The sequence below is a fragment of the Parasteatoda tepidariorum genome, chromosome 4 (assembly GCF_982258835.1).
Source record: "Parasteatoda tepidariorum strain Cologne lab strain chromosome 4, Ptep-v5.0, whole genome shotgun sequence".
Taxonomy (NCBI): Eukaryota; Metazoa; Arthropoda; class Arachnida; order Araneae; family Theridiidae; genus Parasteatoda; species Parasteatoda tepidariorum.
The window spans coordinates 95,026,990-95,047,423 of record NC_141758.1 but is presented as its reverse complement, the minus strand read 5'-3'; the positions used below and the strand labels follow the sequence as shown (position 1 = coordinate 95,047,423).

The 20,434-nt window shown below is 33.2% G+C and overlaps 1 protein-coding gene across 1 annotated transcript in view; it reads left to right on the top strand.

The window, feature by feature from the left end:
* Positions 1 to 19,537, top strand: part of LOC107456854 (uncharacterized) — a 30,320-nt gene extending 10,783 nt beyond the window's left edge. Inside the window, exons 3-4 of the mRNA XM_087162310.1 lie at positions 3,951 to 10,391; positions 19,481 to 19,537. Coding sequence (XP_087018436.1) covers positions 3,951 to 10,391; positions 19,481 to 19,537 — 6,498 coding nt within the window. The remainder of the gene's footprint in view (positions 1 to 3,950; positions 10,392 to 19,480) is intronic.
* Positions 19,538 to 20,434: the final 897 nt, after the last annotated feature.

Here is a 20,434-nt window from a genome sequence, read left to right as displayed (position 1 = left end):
TTAACGAGGAACATACCCTCGCATACCGCACACCCTCGGTGCTTACGCAGGCTGATCGAAGTGGTCACTCACCCACTTACTGTGATACTTGACTTTGGTGTTTTACTGGAACCGTGTCCTTACGATCTTTACCACTACGGGACACTGCTTTTTAACCTTGCCATTAGTGTTTTAAGCTCATGTTTAAAAACAGAGAAGCTAGCTAAAATTGTAGTTTGCCAGCCAAAAATAAATTGCAGTTTTTCGACAGAATTGAAGTATATTTGAAGTTATTCTACAGACAACTGTAGATTTTCTGCGGTGCAATCTTAACTGTAACGATACTTCAGTTATTTTGCAGCTAATGCGAAGTAATTTCTCAGAAAATTCTAAAAAAATTAGGTATTGTCTACTAAATTAGTGTAGTTTATGTATAGTCCCTATATCAGGGGTGGCGAACCTTTATACACCAACGTGCCATTTTTTCTAAAAAATTGTTTGATGAGGTCATAGACGTGCCGTCAAATAATTTTGACTTCGTGATTATTGGGAAAATATTAATACTAAATACTATCAACTCAAAACTCTTTATTTACAATGAAAAAAAAATTTGCACTGTCTCAGTTATACGCGTAATTCAACTTAAAGTAACATCAGTGTGACTTCTGTTGTTGCAGATTAGATGACAAATAACTTATATTAGGTTGTAAGATGTTAGTTTAAGCAGGTTTTTTTAATTTTTTTGCTAGTTATTTATTGTTAGCTTATTTTTTATGGTTATTAATTGTTTTATTAGCATTAATTGTTAATTTTTTATTAATAATTGTTTATTATTTTGTGTGTTTTTTTGTGAATTTTAATTTAATTGTTACATATGCTTCATAGTGTAATACCATTTGTGTAATAACAAATGTGATCGGTGGCGTGCCCGAAATATTGTGTCGGGTGCCATAAATGGCACGCGTGCCATTGTTTAGCCATCCCTGCCCTATATCATCATAAATTTTAAAAAAATGTTGAAATTTTAAATCTGTGGTTGTACTGCTATAAATTTCAAGTAATTAAACAGTCATTGTTTAAGAAATATATTTTCTGGTGTATCTGCAGAAAAACTACTGTTATTTTGTATTGTTGTAAAAGTGGGAGAGAGTCTTTTGGCAATTAATCAGATTGTGATATCTTCAATGTTGTTTTCCTTGTTAATAAATTTTAATTTTTTTTAACGTTTTTTTTCCTGATTATATATTAAGTTCTAACTATTAATTTATAAAATTTAGATAAAGATTCTAAACATGTATGTTAATTGGAGAGATAAAGAAAACAACTATATTTATAAAACAATTCATAAAATACATATTTGACTTAATTGTAATGTCTTATATTTAGAAGAATCAAGAAATTTCAAGTAAAATTTTTAGACAGTTTAATTATTGCTTGTAATTTTATGCTTTGTAATTTTATTATCAACTTTATTTTAACTTTATTTTATTACTAACTTTATTTTTATTAATTTATTATTTATTTATTTATTTTTGACTTAAAAAAGTTGTTTTTACACTAAATTATGGCGAAAACAATATTATAATAGAATGCAAGTAGTTAAAATTAATAAGTTTTTTTATTCGAATTAATACTAAGCGAATTAATCAAAGCCAAAACTATTTTAGAATAAAAATGAAGACGTCATTTTGTCTGTAATCAAAGTACATTTTTACTTTTAGTTTGAAACAACTTTTTATGAAAAGAGTTTACATATTTGAATTTGAAACTGGATATTTAATCCCAAATTTTTTAGCTTCACTGATAAAACTTTCCTTCATAAATTTATTAATTTCATTATTTTTTAAAATTCGTCTTAAACAAATTTAGATAATTAAAAACAATATACCTTTTTTATTGCTTAAAAATAAATCTTTTTAAATTAAACAAAAAATTTTGCTTGAAAGAATATGTTTCGTAGTATTTTCAAATGAACATAAATGGAGCAAAATTTTTAGAACTACTTGTTTTTAAAATTCCTTCCAAAAACTTAACAAAAAAATGACAAATCTAAAAGCTGAGATGAACACCGCAAGAGATGCCACTCTACTTTGTAAGAAATTTCGAGAAAAAATAACAATTCACAACGGTCAAATAACCATGTAAGAGAAAGTATTGAAACTGCTTTCAACGAGCAAAATAGTTTATTGACTGTTTTCACCTAATATGATTAAACAACCACGAATTTTAGCTGCACCAACTAGGCTCACCTCAAGAAGCCACTTAGTTGGATACATACTGTACACGAGTGGGCTAATCGGTCTATCTCACAGCAGACTGAATGGGGTTCGAATTCCAACGAAAACACCTCAATATTTCTTTAGCACATGGTAAGTCTCCAGTGTGCTGTACTTCCCAATTGATACCCATGAGTGCTTAATGCACCCCAAGTCAAACTTTTTGATGGTCCCATCAAAACTTTTTGATGGTTTATGTTGGCTTCAGGGAGATCCATGATGGTCCAACATCATTTAATGGACACCATCATCCAACATTTTCCATTATAAGTTCATGGTTTTTGACATGTCACCAAATTTCCATCATTCCGTGATGGAAAATGATACTTTAATGCTATGATGGTTAATCATCAAGAGAAGTTTGACTCTCATGAACCAACAATTCATGGTGGTCTGGGATGGTTCATGATGGTTCCAACTATATGATACTTTAATACTATGATGGTTAATCATCAAGAGAAGTTTGACTCTCATGAACCAACAATTATGGCGGTCTGGGATGGTTCATGATGGTTCCAACCATATGATACTTTAATACTATGATGGTTAATCATCAAGAGAAGTTTGACTCTCATGAACCAACAATTCATGGTGGTCTGGGATGGTTCATGATGGTTCCAACTATATGATACTTTAATACTATGATGGTTAATCATCAAGAGAAGTTTGACTCTCATGAATCAGCAATTCATGGTGGTCTGGGATGGTTCATGATGGTTCCAACTATATGATACTTTAATACTATGATGGTTAATCATCAAGAGAAGTTTGACTCTCATGAACCAACAATTCATGGTGGTCTGGGATGGTTCATGATGGTTCCAACTATGATACTTTAATACTATGATGGTTAATCATCAAGAGAAGTTTGACTCTCATGGACCAACAATTATGGTGGTCTGGGATGGTTCATGATGGTTCCAACTATACATTTCCCAGATGGTTTGATAGGATTATTTATTCTCAGCAATATACCATCAAAACAACTCGAATTTTTTATATTAGACCGTCATAAATCAGTTCAAATTCCTACATTGGGATGACGGTGGTTCATGATCGTACCAACACTTGATTTCTAAGAAACTATGATGGAAATTCGTGATGGTTCAATATGAACAAACCATCAAAACTAGTTGTTATTCTTCTATTGGACCATCATAAATCAGTCAGAATTCCTACATTTAGATGATGGTTATTTAGGTTGATTACAATAGAAAAATATAATGGTTTATTCTGGAGTTATTGATGGTTACCATCAAGATTGTGTTGGCCCATCAATGAAAAACCATCAAAAATTTTGACTTGGGACATCTGCTACAGCTGCGCAAGGCACGAAGTCTAGTGTTTCCCATCGCGCGTAATGAAAGGTACAACCCAATAATCTGATATCTTTGCATATTTACTGTAAAACTTTTGAAGTTGGTACTGCTGCAAAGTTACTACAGTTTACGAACTACTGTAATTTTGAAGTGTTATTTTGACCTCAAAAATTCTGTTGAGGAATCGTCAAAATGACCGCAGTCTTCAAACTTTATTTTTTTTTTAATATATAACTTTTCTGCAGTTTATTTTCAGCTGGGTTTTTTTTCTTTTCCGATCCACTGATAACCCTGATAATTAGTTAAATGTTGTACAGTAAAAAAAATTTATGCTGCTCTTTTAAACAAGTTTTAATGACTCTTCATTCCATTTAAGGGTTCATCTGAACATGTCCAATCCGAAAAAGCATCAACATCAACATTGGAATTCACAAGTATGAACGACTCCTGCACTCAGACCACTAATGAAATCTCATCTGATGAAGTCTCTCCTCTGCCATTGCCGATAACACAATCTAAACAAAAGGAACTTGTTGATAGTAATGAAACAGTGACTGAACAAACAGTGACAAGTGACGAAACAGTGACTGAAAAAGAACCAGTTCGTCATGAAATAAATTTCAAACTATCAAATAATATTCCTGAACCTTTGACTCTTGAAAGAAACCCTGAAAATTACCCCTCAACGAGTACTCAAAATGTCACCCAAGAGCAGTCAAACTCTGAAGTACAAGCTATTAATGTGAACTTAAGCGTAGATTTCAGCATGCTAAGTCCAATAATTGTGAAATATATCTCTGAAATTTTAAAGACTGACCAATCGGCGGAAACTGTCAATAAACTTTTACAGCCCGAGAATTCTGACCTGCTTAAAAATATCAAGTATGACACGACTGTGAAAGCACTCATAGCAAACGGAAAATTTATAGAGATGGACTCTGAATCAATGCTGAACGGAGAAAATGTTGCGTCTGAAATAAGTTTAGATGGTAATCAAAGTAGCAGTTCCTTAATTAAACAGTGTGAACAACAAGCAAAGTCAGGAGTCGAATTAACTGGATCAACGCTAAACAGAATAGATTCTGAAAAAATACGGAACGGAAGAAATGTTGCACTCGCAATACGTTCAGGTCTTAATCCGATTAGAAATTTTCTAAACCAGGAGGGTGAAGAAAATCTGAAGTCAAGAGTTGAAGCATTTGATACTGAATTAGCTTTCCAGAAAAGTTCGTCTGTTAACAATTCAAAAGGCTTAACTGAAGATTCACGTTCAAACTTATCTGCTACTGATTTGACATTTTCAAAAAAATCAAAATCGAAGACAAATCCGGATAAGTTATATAACTTCTTATCGAGTATAAACTCAAATCAAGATAATAGTTTGCCAAACTTCCAGGGTCAAAATAAGACATCAGTTACTAAAAACTCCTCATCAGCTATACACGAAAGCTGTTCCAGAAAGTGCACTAATGATCCTTTTAAAGATTCATCCTTTACTCAGATAAATGAATTAGATAGTTTGCATTCAAATGCTCAAAATATAGCTTATGATTTGACTTTTAAAGCGACAGAAAGGAAAACAAGTCTTCATCAATTTTCTACTTCTACATTCAAAAGGAGTCCAATTAAAATTACAAAATCAGTTAAGAGTTTCAGTAATAGAGAAGAAAATTACACTTCGACTCATTTTAATCACAAATCATCTCTAAAGTGTGAAAAAACATTGAAGCGTAAATCTGTATTTTCACCTGTTGCAAATAGTCATGAAGAAGTAGGTCCAGTTGGTGAATTCTGCTACGATTTATCTCTAACGTGTGACAAAGCAGTGGACTATAGTTCTGCACGCGTTGTTGTAAATGCTAATAAACAGAAAAGCCAGAATGTAGATACCTACCTGACTGCCAAGTTTAGCAACGATTCGTCTTTAACCCCTCCGTCTTCGTCCTCTGATTGCTTAATGGAGAGTCGGATAAATTCTCCATTTCCAGATGTTCTTCCGGATATAGTTCCAAGTAATGCTACCAAAGAACCGATACCAAAATTAAAAATAAAAAGGTTGAACGAAGCTGACATTCAGTCGTATTTTGAACCTTCAAAGAAATTTAAACCAAAGTGGAGAATAAACAGAGATAATACTGAAAGCTTATCTGTGTCTAAAAGTAAAAGTTCTCATGAAGTGGATGATGATATAGACCTAACATCTGCAGAGTCATCAAACGATGAGCCACCTAGGAATGTTAAAAAGCTTAAACTACGCAGGTCTAAGAGAAATAAAGACATCAAAAGTGGAAAAAAGTTACTGAATCCAGCCAAAGAGGCTACTTCGCCAATTTTGGAAAATCCGGGAAAACCTCAAAAAATTCCGGATGTTAATGAAGTGATGAACTGTGAAAAACTATGCTCATCAAATCTAGAACGTAATGTTGGGATGTCAATATCGTTACCCTCAGAGGATGTTTCGTTTTGTTCATTAACTTCACCGGAATCAACTTCATCCTACGATTTGCCTTTAAAAACTGTGACTGAAGAAACTAATAACCTGGATTGTTCCATTAAGCGAAAACGAGGGCGTCCCAAGAAAAAGGCATCACATCAAGCTAAAAATACGTCTTTAATGAATTCCGAAAATTTATGCTCACCAAATCCAGAACATAATGTTGGGGAGTCAATATCTTTACCCTCAGAGAATTTTTCGTTTTATTCATCAGCTTCGCCGGAATCAGCTTCATCCTATGATTTGCCTTTAAAAACTGCTACTGAAGAAACAGATAACCTGGATTGTTCCGTTAAGCGAAAAAGAATGCGTCCCAGGAAAAAGACTTCACAGCAAGCTAAAAATACGTCTTTAATGAATTGTGAAAATTTATGCTCACCAAATCCAGAACGTAGTGTTGGGGTGTCAATACCTTTACCCTCAGAGAATTTTTCGTTTTATTCATCAGCTTCGCCGGAATCAACTTCATCCTATGATTTGCCTTTAAAAACTGCTACTGAAGAAACAAATAACCTGGATTGTTCCGTTAAGCGAAAAAGAGGGCGTCCCAGGAAAAAGACATCCCAGCAAGCTAAAAATAAGTCTTTTATGAAATACAGACAACTCCAAAAATCCAACTCCAAGAACGATCCGATTCATTCACCTTCAGAAAATTTGAATACATGCGACCATCTTAAACTTAAAATCATTACGTTACCCATTGAAACAGTACACAGTTCCAGCAATGAATCAAATGGCACACTAAAACATAAATGTGGAATTATATCCGAGGAAAAGGACTCTGTAAAGAGTCATGCAACCCACACTATAAATGTCGCTTATCGTGAAACTCTTTCAATTGGCCCAATGCAGTGTGAACCAAAAGCTAAATCCATGCACAATGAACATTTTTGCAAGAATTTAATGAATATTCAAACTACCTCGAATTCTGGTAATATCTCTGATGATAATCAACTGAAAAGTAAATCTGTGAAAATCCCACCTATAATATACTTGAGTGACGATTCCACTAGCGATGAGTCTTGTGAAATTATCTCAAATCCTGATGCTCTCTCTTTTCATCAAGTGCAATGTAAATCTGAATCTACGCCAGATCAGAATGACCTTCCTGTTGTAACTATCACAAGTCCGAACGATGCCTCAATTGAGGAAATCCAACATACACAGGATGCTTCAAAATGTGGTGATTCTGAGAATAATAAAACACCTTTTGCAGAAATCTCAAGTACTAACATTGAAATTGACAGTATAAAGAAAAATCATCTTAAGCCTGAAACCATTACACCACCTGTTGCCACCATGCAGAGTTCTAACAATGCATCAAAGGACGAAAATGAATATGAAGTTAACTCCGAGCAAATGGATCCAATAGAGAATAGCACAATTCCCTCTGAAACTGGCGCAAATCACGACACTTTTTCAAAAATGCAGGATGAACCGCATGCTATATCTGCACAAAAGGATTTTCTTAACTCGTTCTCAATGCTTATTGAAACTGCCTCCGATTCTGATGATATCTCCATTGATAATCAACAAAAAAGTAAATCTCTAAAAATACCACCAATAATATACTTAGATGATGATACTACTACCGATTTGGAGAACTCAACTGATTTGGGGATAGAAAATCAGAATATTACGAATAAGAAAATACATTATGAAAATGTGGACGTTATAGAATCTTCCGATTTAAAAACTTTTCACAATTCAGGCAACAACATCCAAGATATTGATCTCGACAATTCACCAAATTTGAAGCAAGAAAATCAGAATACTACAAATAAGGAAATGCATTATGAAAGCATGGACGCTGTACAATTGTCTGATTTAATAACGTCACTCAATTCAGCCAACAACATCCAAGATTCTGATCTGAACAATTCAACAAACTTGAGTCAAGAAAATCAGAATGCTACAAATAAGAAAATGCATTATGAAAGCATGGACGTTGTAATATTATCTGATTCTGAAACATCACCCGATTCAGCCAACAACATCCAAGATACCAATCTGGACAATTCAACAAACTTGAGGCAAGAAAATCAGAATGCTAAAAATAAGAACACTCATTATGAAAGCATGGACGTTGTAATATTATCAGATTCTGAAACGTCACTCAATTCAGTCAACATCCAAATTAGTTCATCGGAAATCAATGACAATGATAAGCTTTCGTACAATGAAATTAATTCATCTATTCACAAAAAAGGCGGTATGCTTCCCCAGTCAAATAAGAATCTGTCACAACCCACGATTACTTCACCACCTTCAGTTGTTCAAGTCGCTCAAGACCCTAACTTACCTTTTGAAACACGAGTAAATACTGTCTTGAAAACAAAACGCAATGTGACAAAAAACAGAGCTAAACGTAACTCATCAAAAGCCATTGATGATAAAAAACTTCCTAAGAAGCAATATGAATTATCTATTCATAAAAGCAGCATAAAGCTTCCCTCTATAAATGCTGATCAAAAAACTTCCGCTCCTTCAACACTTGCTAACAGCACTATGAAAATGAAGCAAAATTCATCCAATAATGTTAAATATAACAGAGTTGAATCATCCATTCGTAAAAAACGTGTTACTTTTCCGCCTGCTAATAACGCCAAACCCCAATCATATCCCGCCTTTAATCCAACACCTGGGATTATCCCTGCAACTGCGCACCGATGCGTTGAAACCCAAACTGATAACGTAATGAAAATGCTGCACAAGTCAACTAGCAGTATTTTAAGTAATTCATTGAAATCCTCTGATAAAGTAATTGTAAAACAAAGTGAGCCATACGTCCATAAAAAAGCACCCATGCTTACAGTTAGAGCAAAACCGCACCGATGCGTTGAAACCCAAACTGATAACGTAATGAAAATGCTGCACAAGTCATCTAACAGTATTTTAAGTAATTCATTGAAATCCTCTGATAAAGTAATTGTAAAACAAAGTGAGCCATACGTCCATAAAAAAGCACCCATGCCAACAGTTAGAGCAAAACCGCACCGATGCGTTGAAACCCAAACTGATAACGTAATGAAAATGCTGCACAAGTCATCTAACAGTATTTTAAGTAATTCATTGAAATCCTCAGATAAAGTAATTGTAAAACAAAGTGAGCCATACGTTCATGAAAAAGCACCCATGCCAACAGTTAGAGCAAAACCGCACCGATGCGTTGAAACCCAAACTGATAACGTAATGAAAATGCTGCACAAGTCATCTAACAGTATTTTAAGTAATTCATTGAAATCCTCTGATAAAGTAACTGTAAAACAAAGTGAGCCATACGTCCATAAAAAAGCACCCATGCCTACAGTTAGAGCAAAACCGCACCGATGCGTTGAAACCCAAACTGATAACGTAATGAAAATGCTGCACAAGTCATCTAACAGTATTTTAAGCAATTCATTGAAATCCTCTGATAAAGTAATTGTAAAACAAAGTGAGTCATACGTCCATGAAAAAGCACCCATGCCTACAGTTAGAGAAAAACCTGCTAATCACTTGAAATCACCTTCAAAGCCGCGTAAGTCAAAGACTGGTGTTAGATCGGCAACTATGAATGAAATAATATTTTCTGATGCTGCCACTTGCGAAGAAAAATCAAAACGATTTTTTAAAAACAGAGCGAGAAATAACAAAGACAAGAGCGATAGTTGTGAATCTAACATGCCGATTTTATACCCTGAAATTACTAATGGCAATCCAAATGGTCCGCAGCATAATTTTGATGAAGTATCTTCACCTAACGAATCCACATTATCATTAGTAGCTTGTTTGGACCTCCAAGAATATTTTCCAAGATGTCCAACTATTTCATCTTGCCAGATTCCAACATCTTCTGAGTCTCCATCGCTTCGGCAAACTACAACTACCTTTGATGATTTACCAGCGCCTCTCTTAGCGGACCAGATTTCCGGAATTCATCAACGAAATGAAGATGAGTTAAGGGCGGAACTTTTAGGATCATGCTCACGGATAAATGAATCGATTCTTCCAAAAAAGTCGCCTAACTGCAATCCAGGTAGTAGCATTGATTCCAAAACAGAATTTCGTTTCGCAGTAGGAGTGAATGAGGAAACGGATAATGATAATGAAATCCACAGCTGCACCAGAAACATCGCTCAAAGTTCTCAAGAAAACAATCTATTTTCAAAGCAAATTAACACTTGTGCCAACTTCGACGGTGAAGATGCTTTGATGCCCAAACCAAAGCATGAGAATGAATCTGGAGATAATATACTTGCACCAAATGGAGATCCCAAGAAGAATGAAGCAACTATTGCCCCCAAAGGAACTTCTGATGACCTAGAACAAGAAATATCCCAGGTAACTAAAACTAATTTTAGTTTTATATATTCGTTTTTTCAATGTTCTATAAGAACATACATACATACATATATTCTAATAAGCCGTTTTACATTGCTTTTTATTTGTATAAAAATTTAACGAATACTATCAAATTTTAACGCGATTATTTCAATTTGCAAAAGTATCACTTTGATCACATGATCAGTAGCATTAGGTACTAGAACTAGAGCTGCACAATGGGCTATTGGCAACAGTTTGTGAAACATGCCTGAGGATGATCTTTAGACGAACCATCAAAATTTTGAACCTCCGCTGAGGGGATGGCTCCCCTACTTTGGTAATCAAACAACCTGCGCACGAAGTTGAGCACTTTTCAATAGTACAGTTTGATGAGACCCGATACAGTTAATTATAGTTACAGATAAGGATTTGCTATGTGGCGATCGTACGAGAAAAATATTTATTTCGCAATTTTTATGTGTATTTTTTTAACATCAAATATTTTATAAATTTGATGATAGTTCTCAATTTTGAGTGACTAGTTTGTCCTTTTTGAGACATTTTGCTGCAATATATTTAATTAGCTAGAGTAACGAAAGGTATAATAGCAGATGATAAAGCGAAGTAATAGACTGAAAAGGAATTCGCTGTTTGCGTTTGGCGAGCATTAAGGGTTGTTTCAGTTTCAAGCGCGGAGACGTTTCTCCTCTTACTTCCCGCTCTGATATGAACTCTTCGTCCGAGGATTTGGAGTCAAGTGCCAAATCTTGGTGAACGAACATACTCCTGGTGAATGAATATACCACACTATTTCGGTCCCTTCATAGGATGATCGAAGTGGTCAACCACCCGCACACTGACCGCAGCCAGTGACGCTTGAGTTCTACTGAGAACCTTGTTTTAACTACTAGTCTGTTATGGGACTATCACGAGATCAAAGATATCGCGCTATCTACTAGATTTCATCCTATTTTATTCAATTTTCTAAAAACAAGACTGAAGAAAAAAAATCAATTTTTTTTAAATTTTATTTAAAATATTAATTTGATGCGAAGAAGTTTTTTGTTATAGAAAAGAGAGTATCTTTCTATTCTTAAAAAAAAAGCACATCGTAATAATTTAGGATCATACTGTATTTACAATATTTTTATCTTTAATGGACATAAAATCATACTAACTGTACGAAACATGTGAAAGCCTTATTTGAATAGAAGTCCGATTTTACTGATTGAAAAAATATTAAAATAGCCATATTATAGTCCTGCAAGTCATATTTACCTTATTTTAAATCTAGCATACCTCCAGCTTATTCCTGTTGTAAAACACTGGTCAAAATAGGATCAGCCAAAATAGGATAAACAAAATAGTCATCATGTTTTGCATATTTAAATGGACAAGAGAAAGGAGTTATCCCACTATTCAAATAAAAATAGAATTAGAATAAAATTACAGTTATGATTTTATAACGGAAAGTGTTTGTTGTTATAATTTTAAACCTCGTTTTAATCAACAAAACTTTGCAGAATATACAACAACCTGCTAACTCTGAAAGATCGACGAAGCAACTCCAGTCGTCTTTGGAGTCGAAATCAAACAGTTGGCTTAACTCTAATTTTGGTAAATCTCGCTACCTTGTTAATTTTTTAATATGTTGCTATTATATAGTATATAATATATTCCGTGCCAGAAAATCAAGCAATAAGCTTGATTTTCTAGCACCCGATCATCTATTATCGATTCTACCCTCCCCGCCGATTATCGATTTCTTTCTCCCCAAATTGGTGACCCGGACGTGATGTGAACACGCTTACCAAGACAGAAACTCCCACTTCGATTTGAATAGGACGCCTACTTCGATGGATGGTCCATATTGAATAGTTGACTTGCTACTTGTAACTGCGACATTATCCACCTCTTCGCGCTGTTGCTACTTAATCTCGATCACACACAAAGTATACACTTCATGTACACACTCTACTGCTAATGGCAACACAAGAGGAACCGTGATCGTGAACGCTGTTGTTACTCAGTCTCGATCACGCATAACGTATATACTCCTCGTATACACTCTACTGCTGATGGCAACAGAAGAGTAACCATGATCGTGAACTTAATATAGTTCCCACGACCCGTACTCAAAAGCTCATTGTTCCTAATACAGTTCTCCCGGCCTCTCAGAAAACAGTAATGATTCAACTAGTGGTATCCAATCATAGTATAAAATTCCACTAAAATTTGCATCTATAAACACAATTTCAAAACTCGGGGATCCAATTTCACACTTTGTCAATTCAATAAAATTCTATACAAGAACATTAAGCCCATCATAATTCTCTATTCATAGCTCTATAAAGCATAATAATGTAGAAAAAAGTAATTTCACATTTCACACAAATCATTGAATCATTTAATCAAATATGAATATAGGATAAAAAGTGATTCATCTGCCACTATCTTCATATCAACCATTATTCAAAACACTTGTCATTAATTAATACATTAAAATAATTAGAAAATTTTACCAAACATTTATAGAACAAATAAAGTTTATAATTGGAAGATTTCGCAAATTTATATTAGCTTCCGAACGCACGTACGATTTCAAGTGATTGCGCATGCGTCAGTTCTGGTGATATGCACAAGTGCCCGTAAAAAATATCAAACTTACGTAAGTGTAAAATAAGAGATTTTGCAAAAATCCCCAAGTTAAAAACGCTATCGTAGTGGAATATCATTTTAACTTTGACCACAAAGCCGAAACAAACGTTTACAATGGATGTAAACTCTTTCTTTAAAGCTGCAGTATACGATTCTAAATGCTCTACGTAAAACTGCAGATCAGTGAGCAGAAAATATGGTAGATTATAGATTTTAATGAATTCAGCTATAAAGAATCCAGCTTATTATCATTAATAATAATAATAACAATATATTAAAAAATATTATTGAACTTCTATTGATTATTTAACTTGGCAAAATTGTTTAGTTAAAATAAATATAACTAGGAGGCTTCGCCCCCTGCTCGCTGGTGCTCGCCAACCCCCGGAACTGCTTTCGCAGTTCATTTCGGATTGCTTCGCAATCCGATGCTCGCTTTACTCGCTCATTGGATACGTTCTTAACGTCTAGCTTTTGTATACTTTTTTGAACACTGAAGTTCCGAAAACTTTTCACTGTAGAAAATTCTAAACCTGTGCATTTCAATATTAATTTGAAATTGCAAACAGTTCACATATTTTTCTTAATCACACTATTCTAAATTTCAGTTGTTGAGAAAAGTGACTGTTGTAAGTTTTGTTTTAAAGTCTTTCCCACAAAAGGGCTAAAGCCATGTGTTGTAAAACAATATGAAATAGTAGTCTGCCACTGAATGTAAAGCATCGGCTTCGCTAAAAATAATTTTGTATTTTTAATTCTCTGAAGGGCCGCACCCTATTAATATGGAATTTGTAAAATAAATGTATATATTTTTGATTGCTGATGAAGCCCATCATTTTGCGTTTTCATCAGTGTTCAGAAGCAGAACAACTATAAGTTCTTTATTTTATCACAAAAATATAAAATGTATAAAAAACAAAGAGTAAGAAAATGAGTATAGTCATAGAAAAAGTTAAAATTATAATATAGTATTTATCAGTTAAAATAAAACTTTTTGTTTAAGTCATTGTTAACAATTCAAATTTCTCCGAAGCAATTCTAAATCTTAATTTTGCTCACTACGTGCTCTTGCGCGCCGAAGCCTATCAATTGGGTATAATGTAAAAAAAAAACACAACTACTTTCACTTAGTAGGAATAACATTTACCATGACGCAATGCTAAATTCTATGCCACTATCCACATAAATGCCACTATCCACATAAATCAATTATTAATCAAAAATCGAATATCAATTACTTTTCTTCATAATGCAATAAAATCTGGCGAGCAGCTATTTAAGCGATCAAATACTTCGTTTGCTTATTTGTGGCTTGAAGTTAGGCTCGCAGAAAATGCCGTTCATGGGTTAAATTTAGTAGGAATAACACAACCTGTGACGTAGGCTATAGTATACCCAATTAAAACGTATTAGCGTTTTATATAACATGGATTAGCCATATGATGCTCACTACGTGCTCTTGCGCGCCGAATCCAATCAATTAAAAATGAAAACTGTTGCCAGCGAGAGAAAAGAAATATCACCGGTTTTATTGATACATACATACGTACGTATTAGCGTTTTATATAATATAGATTAATAATTTTGAAATTTCCAAAATGTATCTAGTTTCTCTAGTGCAGCTAGGCAACCATAATGTTAAACAACAACCTATAAACTTATTTTTTTTATTGAATGAACAGTTATTAGATCACACGGTTCGTTTCTAAATTTCATCAATACATTTCTCCAAATTCGCATTTTATGTCCATGTTTTTAGTTCGAAGGTAGGCTTCAACAGAAAACAACATTTAACAGCTATAAACAGGGTGCTTGTAGCTTTGTCTTTGTAGCGTAAATTACGTCAACTTAACGCAAAGATGCGTAGCATCTAAAATAAACGTGAGCATGCGCAGTTGCTTCAATATGACGTAGGGGAGCGTACGTAATTTATAGTAAAAGTACGAAATCTACCTAATGTAAAAAAGGAAAGTAGTTAAATGCTTTCAACGTATTGCGTAAAACTTTGTAAACGCGAAAATGGCCATCAATTAAACAGCCATGGTTAAATACTTACCATCAAGAAACAACCATGGTTATATAGTTAAAATCGAATAAACAGCCGGGTTAAATAGATACCATCAAATAAACAGCCATGGTTACCATGGAATAAACAGTTACTTTTCTCTTTTCCAGAAGAGAGAAAAGTAAACAAAGTACATAGCAAGAAAGAAAGTTATAAAATAACAAATTAAATCTAAAATGTACTTAATAACACTAAATCAATCTAATTAAGATCTAGGGCATGGATTATAATCGTCTGTAATTTGAGTTACAGATTGAGGAAAATTATTTTGCATAAAATGAGTGCATATGTAAGGGGCAGACGATTAAAATATCCTTCACTTGGGATAAACATTTAATCTTCGAATTTTACGATAAACTTCTTTTATTATCTTTTGAAATTACAATGCAGGGTCCAATAAATCTAGATTGGAAGGAATTACCTGAATTTAAATATACAATGCCTGAATATAGGATGAACAATGTCGTTTTAAAATAATATTCCCACATATTTATTCATTTTATTCACAGTCACCTAAAAAAATCATTTTTTTTCGAAGAAGAAAAAGAAGCATAGCTATTTGGCAACACGATTTTCAAAGTTGTTAGCAACTTAAAACGTTTTCATATTTGTGCATGATTTTCAACTGTAATTTTGTCAGGTGTGCATCTCATTTCTTGGTCTTCGTTTCAAAAGAATAAAACGGAAAAAAAGGCAGTTTCGTTAATTCTTAAAATAAATACATGGTCTTCTGCTTCATAAAATATTGCAGTTATTTATCGCCAAGTCATTTAGTAAATAATTCGTACTTCTATACGAAAAACAGCGTCACAATCGTTTTAGATTTTGAACGAGTAAAATTACTTTTCATTCATTACTTTTTCTTGTGTCACACATTCCTACGTATGTATTTTTTTTTTCAAGTAAGGTTGATTATTATTAAAATCTAAGTAAAGGTACTTCTCGGCCTTCGTTTCAAAAGAATAAAACGGAAAAAGACACTTTTCGTTAATTCTTAAAATAAATACATGGTCTTCTGTGTCAAAAAATATTGCAATTATTCACCAAGGCATTTAATAAATAATTAGAACTTCCATACGAAAAGCAACGTCACAATCGTCATAGATTTTCAACGAGTAAAATTACTTTTAATTTATTACTTTTTCTTGTGTCACACATTCCTAAGATATATTTTTTTCAGGTTGAATATTTTTGAAATCTAAGTAATCGTTTATTTTGCTAGGATTAACATAATCTTACAGCAAACTAACAAAATAATCCTACGTGAAATTATAATAATTATCTAATTTAGAAAAAAATTTATCTTTTTTTCTTTTCTTTTTTTTTTCTTCCTTTTTTTCTAAATATCCACTTTTAAGGGAAAATAAATACTATGGGAATTGATGCGTGTAGCGAGCAAGAGTCGGAATTATATAGTCCTAATCTTTTTAAAAAGAGCTTAATTTACTTTTTTAAATTCTTCACTTTTTAAAACTGAATATTACTTACCTAAGAATTTAATTTTTAGATTTTTCTCCTTAAAAGTGTTTAAGGAATTCGGAATCAAAAAAAAAAATATTCAAACTATAAAACTAACCAAAAAGAAAAAAGAAAAAGTAATTATTAAACTGCTTTTAACATTATTTTTCATTTGTATTTTAGTTTAACGAACCATCAAAAATAAAATCTGATGAAGATATTGTTCAAGATAGAATTTTGTGTAACGATCCAGTCGGCCTGCGAGAATTCTTTAATATGAAGGCAAACATCAGAGAAAAATACCTCCCTTCTATTATCCTCACCCCTCTTGATGTAACAGCGAAGGACTTTTCAAAACAGTTACCCCGAAGGAAACAGTTACCCCATACACCTCTGAAGCGGAAATTACGATCATGGAAAAGGGGTGAAGATCAAAAGGAAAAATCTCTTCATCCGTAAACAACAAATTGTATGAGAGCTGCTCAATATAAAAGTGGATATTTCAGAGACTCCTTGCCGCTTGTGGTCGTTAGGACATTTTTTTAACGTTTGACATTGGCGGAGATTCTGACTGTAGATAAGATTGCAAACCAACAAGCTTGCAGCTCTAGTTCTTCAATCCCAAGCTGGCTCCCTGTGGGTCGCTGTCCTTCTTTTGCAGATTTTAGATGATTTGTATTCGAAGAGATGATTTTTTTAAAGATAGAGTGACACTGACTGGCATATAACATTGATTATATATAACTTTTCCGGCATTCCTTACAATGATGTTCTTTTAAATGTAAGAGCCATTGCCAGGTATTTCCTACACTAATATTTTTTACTTACTTAAATTGTGTTGACTATGTATAACTTTTCCAGCATTCCTTACAATGACGTTCTTTTAAATATAAGAGCCATTGCCAGGTATTTCCTACACTAATATTTTTTACTTACTTAAATTGAATTGACTATGTATAACTTTTCCGGTGTTCCTTACAATGATATTCTTTTAAATATAAGAGCCATTGCCAGGTATTTCCTACACTAATATTTTTTACTTACTTAAATTGTGTTGACTATGTATAACTTTTCCGGCATTTCTTACAATGACGTTCTTTTAAATATAAGAGCCATTGCCAGGTATTTCGTACACTAATATTTTTTACTTATTTAAATTGGGTATACTATAGCCTACGTCACGGGATGTGTTATTCCTGCTAAATTTAACTAAAAAACAGCATTTTCTGCGAACCTGATTTTTAGCAACAAGTAAACATTAAATGAAGTGTGTTGTTATAAGTCGCTACTCGTCAGGTTGGAATTGTATTAGTCTAGTTCCTTTTGAAATATGAATTTATTAAACATACTTAGAACTCAGCTTATTAATTAAACTAAAAGGTAAATGCTATTCCTAGTAAGTAGAAGTAGTTGTGTTTTTTTCATATTATACCCAATTGCATAAGCTTTATTATTTTTTCACTTAGCTTACATTTTATTGTATAAACTAAGTAAAAAAAAATTCTGCCTACTTTTAAATTATTACCGGATACAATAAGTGAATATAATAATATAAAATAAAAATTATTACAAGCTGTTTCAAATCCGCTGTTACCATTGCATTTCATTCAAGCATCTCCGACCACCATTCAGAGAATCTGATTGGTGAAATATATTTTCCCGCGAAAAACCCACCAATTAGATCCCCCTTTTGTTTCGGAAGGTGCGGATATAGTATGCAATGTGAACGGCTCCTAAGTTTTTTGCAAGCTTCGAATTACTTCGAAACTTCAGATAGTGTTCCTGTTTCCTCAATGCTGTTACATTTGATTGCTCAAGTAATGCATTGAACTGTTTGTATTTAGCGCTATTTGGGAATCCTACTCTTCATATGGGCGGTCCTTATATTTCATGGCTGTTTAATAAGGGTACCATCATATTCACCATAAGTGTTTAAAACACTTATAATAATATTTCAAATGTTTTTTATCCTCGGATTATTAATCCAAGAAATCCGACCAGTGCGAGCTTGTTATTTCAACCTAAAAAACGAGCTTCTGTAAAAACACGTGTTTTAGAATAGAACTGTCAAGGTGGTGTTCATGTTAGTGTTCAAGTCTTTTAACGATAACTGTTATTTGCTAAAACAGAGTAAATAATTGTGTAACAGAAATAACTGAACACAGTTTGTGTACTTATACACACAGCCTTCATAGCATGAATAGGCTCTCCAAGTGAATTTGCAAGAGCTTTTTGCCCAGTTACATGTGCCAGTGCATACCCTGTATGCATAGTTTGTCCAGTCTGGCAACACTTAATCCAAAAATGTTACAAACTCCTCTTTGTTTCTAAAAACTGTTTTTAACAACTACTATTCTTTAACGTGATGGCTCAGTGGTTAAGGCACTGAACTGTCAGAGTGAAGAAAGTGCTGATCGCATGGTTTGAATCATGTCGTTGATCATGAAATTGTGGAGCTCTGGCCCACAACTAGCTGTTACGGGAATGATTTTCTTTTACTATTAATTCTTTAAACAACATAGAATTTAAGTACATGTCTTCACTACGGTCGAAGTTACTAATTTTTCGCTTGCAGTATTTCCACATCCACTTGATCTAATCCCGTAACAATTCTGAAAATTCATAGTAATAATCAGCTACAAGTTCATTAGATAACGAACTACCCCTACAAAAATATCAAGGTATTTTCACATAAGTTTTTTTGAAGTGTCTATAAAAATATATGTACAGTGCTCAAAAACTAAATGGACCATCCTTAATAACTTCTAATCTAATGATCAGATCTTCACGTTCTAGGACTCAATCTTAATTAGCCGAGGGGGTATCCTTAACTATGCTAATTAATTAGTGCAGACGATATTTTAAGTTACGAAATCAGACACAAAAACGAACTTTCACTAAATAAACATGTTATTTTTTTCTACAGATTTGGATTAATAATGCACAAAACGTTGAGAGTAGCCGCAATGTGAAAAATGTTTAGACCACAGTTTGGTCAGAAGAGTGATCAAAAGTGTGGAATACCTAATTTTACTTACTTGCGTTTCTCGCCATATCTCAACAACTTTTAAACCGAATTGAAAATTTTTTGTATACAATTATAAAATTTATTTGTCCAAAGATAGTTCCATGCGAAACATAAATTTTATTAAATATTTATAATTTGTTTTTATTTTATTTAATAATAGTCGGAAGAAATTTCGAATGTAAGGTGTACAATTTTTTACATAATTTTAAAGTATGTAATTTTACACGGCGAAATACAAAATTTGAGGGAAATAGGTCAAATAGTTCCTGAAAAATCATTTATTTAAGAGTGAAAAAATGACTGAGTAATATTGAGAAAAATGACTGATTTTCAGAAAAAGTCGTGTATTTAAGATTGATTCCCAGAACGTGAAGATACGATCGTAAGATCAAAAGTTATTCAGGGTGGTTCATTTATTTATTTATTTTGTGCTATGTACAAAGAGATATCTCCGTTCAACTTTACTCTTCATAAGTAAATTGAACTCTCAACACTCAGAACTCTCAATTTTGCATCGGGAAAAAAATTGTTTGCTGCCTGAAATTTTAAATGTTTCGACATTTTTGGTAACTTCAAATAATAAGTTAATAAGATTATCATCCTTCTAGTCTAAAAACCTCAGTGTATCTCCGTTAAATACACAAGGTGTTCCGTAGCGACTAACCTTAATAATGTGTTTTTAGAATCCTTATTAAAAATATCAACACATTGGGGGTAGCAATTAATATTTAACCAAGAAAAAATGAAATCAAAATCTGACAATTAAAACAGAAAAGCAGGCGTATAAAACAACAAGATAGGTTTGATTACGAGAGGAAACTAGGAAAAGTTAGAAAAGAATCATTCGAAATA